The sequence below is a fragment of the Hippichthys cyanospilos genome, chromosome 10 (assembly GCF_059441005.1).
Source record: "Hippichthys cyanospilos isolate Australia breed blue-spotted pipefish chromosome 10, RoL_Hcya_1.0, whole genome shotgun sequence".
NCBI classification, from domain to species: domain Eukaryota; kingdom Metazoa; phylum Chordata; class Actinopteri; order Syngnathiformes; family Syngnathidae; genus Hippichthys; species Hippichthys cyanospilos.
The window spans coordinates 19,748,536-19,753,899 of NC_142378.1; the positions used below are offsets into that span (position 1 = coordinate 19,748,536).

General features: G+C 45.6%; 1 protein-coding gene across 1 annotated transcript; it reads left to right on the top strand.

Moving 5' to 3' along the window:
- Positions 1-1,316: 1,316 nt before the first annotated feature.
- dmrta2 (DMRT-like family A2) lies at positions 1,317-5,134 on the top strand. The gene is made up of 2 exons (XM_088425576.1): positions 1,317-1,933; positions 3,305-5,134. The coding sequence occupies exons 1-2, from the start codon at positions 1,438-1,440 to the stop codon at positions 4,219-4,221; spliced, it is 1,413 nt and encodes a 470-aa protein (XP_088281702.1). The 5' UTR covers positions 1,317-1,437; the 3' UTR covers positions 4,222-5,134.
- The last annotated feature ends 230 nt before the right edge of the window (positions 5,135-5,364 follow it).

Here is a 5,364-nt window from a genome sequence, read left to right on the forward strand (position 1 = left end):
ATGGCATTTGCTTACAGTGATTCACCGAGTAAACAAAGAGAGGCAGAATGGGGTATGAAGGCAAGTTGGGGGGTAGGCCGTTCCGTTTTCTTCTTACTCTGCGCCTTCTTGCTGTTGTTCACTTGTAGTCCCCAGTACAAGCGTCTTGACTTGCACGCATGAGCGAGTGAACAGGTGAGAGTGCACTTGAGTGTGTGTGTTTCACCGCGCATGATCACAACTGCTGTTGAACCGGGTGAGGAAGCGACGGCGGCACTGCATCGCTGCAATACAAATTGCATGACATTTATTTCAATCAATGTGTGTTTATTTGAAAAGAAAATAAACGTCATTACGTTTCAAAATTTTCTATATGGAGTTAGTAACATTAATTTCAAAAATGCATCGGCTGATTCCTGGAAACACACGGCTAAATCATTCCTTCATTCGTACGTGTGCATCTAAATAACAACAATACAAACTTAAAACCCTATAAGCATTGTTATGACAATTCTCGATAATAGCAATATTATTTTTAAAATGTCATTAAATAATTCAAATAAAGATTGGAAAAAGCTATTCTAAACGCATATTCGGTAAAATAATGTGTAATATTGCTCTAGATGTATTTGTATTTGTTTGATATAACAGTGATCCAATTATAGGGCATTATTTCCTAGCGCCACTGTTTGAAACCAATATCATACTATAGAAAACACGAAAAAAGAAACAAAAATAATGGCGCAGGTCCGTAACGTTTAAATTAATTGAAATATCCAAACATGAGGAAAATACAATAAGTACAAAATTGATTTGAAGTAGCTAAACCTTTTACAAATGCATTATTTGTTGTTTTCTAACAACTCTGCAGCGCTCTAAAAACGCATTTAAAATTCCAACTATAGAGTTAGGCGAAACGTGCATTTTCAAATTAATGACACCATTTTGTGAAGTAACAACTTGTGTCTTTTAATTGGATAGTTGATGAAGTGATACAAAAACTACTAGCTACCTTACCTTCTGGCTGATGACAGGCGCGTCTTTAATTAGGAGCATGGTGTAGTCGGGCATCACTGTAGTGATACTTTTTGGGACGCGAGCTTTGTGGGAACTCCTTTCACATTCTTAACATTCGATATCTGAGTTGTCGAAGGTGCTGGGGGTGGGGATGAAAAAAAAATAGAAAGAACTCAGGTGGACACAGTTCAAAAGGACCGGCAGCCAATCAGAAGGCCGCCTCACATTTTGGCCAATAGCAGCCGCCACATTGTTGTCAAATTTCTCTAATGAAAACCTGCGCGCAACAATAGTGGGCCGAGAGAGCGCCGTGTTGCCATTGAAGCTCAGTAGGAAGTTAGTGTTTCGCAGAGCTCCTTTTATCGGGGGGATTCTAACGATTAGCGCCCGGTCGATGCAGTATAGAAGCGGGCTGTCGCAGCGCTTGTTCGTTCCTCCAGAATGGATCTGAGAGCGGAGATGCAGGCCGCCGTGTCGCCGTCGCCGTCGTCCTCGGCCTCCGGGGCCGGGGCCCCCGCCTCCCAGGTGCACCCGGGAGCGGTGGCCGCCGTGGCCTCCATCCCGGTGTCCATGGCCGGCAACCTGCTGCGCGGGCCGCCGCTACTGCTGCGCGCCACCGACAAGTACCCGCGCACGCCCAAGTGCGCGCGGTGCCGCAACCACGGCGTGGTGTCGGCGCTCAAGGGCCACAAGCGTTACTGCCGCTGGAAGGACTGCATGTGCGCCAAGTGCACGCTGATCGCCGAGCGCCAGCGTGTCATGGCGGCGCAGGTGGCGCTGCGCAGGCAGCAGGCGCAGGAAGAGAACGAAGCCCGCGAGCTGCAGCTGCTCTACGGAACCGCCGAGGGACTCGCTCTGGCCGCCGCCAACGGCATCATCCCGCCTCGGCCCGGCTACGAGGTCTTCGCCTCCGTGGGCGGCGACGCTGCCAACTCCGGTCGGTTGCCCTCTGCTCCTCTTCGCTTCTTTTGCTTTGCTTTCGCAGCATCGAACAAAACTACTTTTAGAGATGGCTTCTAACTGAAAAAACAAAACGCCTTACTGCTCCCTAATAATTACTGTTACCTGGTGAACGAGCCGTCAAGAAATAGCACCCTTGTGCGTTACCTATTTTTCCATTTCTAAAATTGCCTTATGTTTGTCGTCGTTGTTGTTCAGGTAGTGACTTTTGAAGAGGAGAAAGTGTGCCATATTTCCCGTCAATACAATTTAAAATGGGAACGAGAAATATTGTCATACTGAAAGCTTTATGAGGAAATAGTCTCCCACTGTGGGCAAGTTGAAAATGAAAAACGAGCAAGGTCACATTTTACGATAAAATAAACAACAAAAAACATATGTAGAACCAGTCTAAACGGCGGGATTTACAATGGATTTATTAGGAAATACTTGTAAAAACTGTGTCAATTTTGCCTTTATTTACTCGAGAATGAGACCACGTCTTTTCAGAATTAAATGTACTCTACGACGTTTCCAGTCTACATAGTGTATTTTCAATGAAACGTATGAAAATATTTTTGATTTCCCCAAATCTTGTAAAATCCAACACAAGAACTGTAGTTACATCAATTTAACATAAAAATAATTGGCATACATACACAGGCGTGTGTGTTAATGAACCTGCTGCGTGTACATACATATTTAAAACACACACATAACCTCAAACAAATCTGCCGTATTTGTCAGTTTTAATTTTAACTGTTTAACTGTCATGAATGAAAAGTGCTGTGTATTGTTTCTTCTAATGTAATGACACGATGAGGAAATATTCACTCACTTTGATGCAAGCAAGCCACGAGCACGTTGATAAAGACACAGACAACCGTTTCTAATTTCCAGCAAACACCTCTCAGGCGGATAAGAATAACGACTATCGCGTGTAAATCTTAAACTTAAAAAAATGTCTTTAAAAATTCGATCACGTTAAAGTTATTAAATGATATAAAGTTCTTATTTAAAAATCGATGGCTTCACCAATGAAACGATTCGAAGTCACGCGACGTGGCTCCTTGTGATTTTTGTCCTTTACACTCTCAAATCAGTTGGCTCCAAAATGACCTTTATGGGTCGAAAAATGACTGACCCACTATTTAGATTGATTGTACACAACCTTCTGGGTTGTTTTGTATTAAACAGTCCAATTTTGAGGATGTCCTGTACAACAGAGTTGGTTTGTGCGAAAACAACCCAGTTGTGTCAGTTCTTTTTTTTTTTTTTTTTACCCCTTTTGGAGGCTTTCTGATAAAGCGATCATCGAAGCCCTTTCCCGTCGCGCAGACTATATTATATTGGCGCATTCTGTCAACAGATTCGAGCGTGCAGAAGTTCGACCTGTTCCCAAAAGTCCAAGCGTCCGGCCCCTCCACCCCGCAGCAGGCCGGCGGCAAGCAGACGCCGGGCGAGAGCGACTCCGGCCCGGCTCTTTCGTCCCCGGAAGCCTCCGGCCGGCACGGCGGAAGTGGCGGAGGGGGGTCGGGCTCGGAGAACGGAGACAGCGAGTCCTTCGTCCACTCGCCCGTGGCCAAACCCTCTAAAGACGGCGGCGAGACCCCCTGCCGGTCGATCAGCTCCCTCGGTTCGGATTCCGGGTCCGAGACCGACAAGGACGAGCGGGAGCCGTCGCCGTCCGGCTCCGCGACGTCCAGGCACATGCACGCCATCGACATCCTCACCCGGGTGTTCCCGAGCCACAAGCGCAGCGTGCTGGAGCTGGTCCTGCAGGGCTGCGGCAAGGACGTGGTGCAGGCCATCGAGCAGATCCTCAACAACCCGCCCCAGGGCGCCCTCCACAAGTCCGAAGAGACCTGGAGTGGCGATCGGATGCTGCATCCCTCGCAGCCGCCCCCCTCCAGCTCATCCTCCTCTTCCTCTGCCCCGGCCCCGACTCGACACGTGCTGCCCGGCGCCATGAGCCTCGGCAACCGTTCGGCTTTCTCGCCCCTGCAGCCCAACGCACCCCACTTCGGAGCCGAACCGAGCGCCTACCCGCTGGGGACACACCTGGGACTCAACCCACTGCGGCTGGCCTACTCGGCGCACAGCCGGGGTCTGGCCTTCATGACGCCCTACTCCACCACCGGCCTCGTGCCCACTCTGGGCTTCAGGCCCCCCATGGACTACGCCTTCAGTGACCTCATCCGGGAGAGGACCATGTTGCACAAGGACCAGGCCTACGCCGGCGGCCTGTACGGGCCTCTGGTGAACAACACGCCGGACAAACAGTGACAGAGGGCGGACTGCGTGCGCACGCGGACGAAAGTCGTTTGAGCCCAATCACTTCGAAATGCAATTTATTGACATTTATGGCAACGGTACCTCAACCAAGCAAAATATTAGTATTTTTTTTTGCCCCAAAACAATTTCCTGAGTTGCGTTTGAATTGTAAAAATAATCATCAACTCCAAATTTCAAGTCAACACACTTGAGTTGTGCCTTTCAACTCAAAATTTACGTTTTGCTGCTGTGAAAATCACCTCCTTAAATTTCACAACAGCAAAAAACGAGTTTACACAGTTCTTGTCTCTTTCATGGAACTACAAGGACATGAGCAAAACACTCTGCTTGCTCTGTTGCCCTAAATATCAATAATTTATATTTTAAAGTTAAATGTTTTAGGCCCAAACTGTAAGTTGTTATGATGTAAACAATGTTTAAAAACAAAAATTCAAATGTAATGTACGTATAATTCAAAGGTACTGTACTTTGACGAATGTCGAGACTTGATTATTATTATTATTATTATTTTTCAATCCGCTAGAACACTATACGCCGTTGGAGCTTTTCCTTCAGTGATTCCTCGCTTATAACAGGCCCACAAATCAAGAATCCCCGGTTTACTCCCTTCAAGCCCATTCTGTATTCATGATGACCTCATTAGTGCACCATGCAAAACTCTGTTATCTCGTAAAATATATATGCAACATGCAGATGTCAACCAGTTTGACTTCAGTACATGTATTTTTAGCCACGAGTGTTTGAATGTTGGCAAAAAATTCGTGTCTGTCGTCTTTTGGCTGTGGGCGACCTTAAAAACACAAATCTGTCTTCTAATCAAAAGATCCAAAAAACTTATTGCTTCACTTATTGAGCATTAATTATTAAATAGGCCAATCCCCCACCCCCTCTCCAAAAAGCGCGAAAGGTCATATACTAATATATATATATATATATATATATATATATATATATATATATATATATATATATATATATATATATATATATATATAGTTTTTTTTTCAATCCTTCATTTCCATGACAGCACTGCAGGATAAAATGCAAACAAAATCAACACATCATTTTGATCATTTCTAATTGGCTTTTAAATCAACAAACCGTTTATTAAACAACCGTTTTCAGAAAACATGA

Coding starts and splice junctions, on each gene's coding strand:
- dmrta2 (XM_088425576.1), top strand. CDS start 1,438: ATGGATCTGAGAGCGGAGATGCAGGCCGCCGTGTCGCCGTCGCCGTCG. Junction 1,934..3,304: donor CGGCGACGCTGCCAACTCCG/GTCGGTTGCCCT, acceptor TTCTGTCAACAG/ATTCGAGCGTGCAGAAGTTC.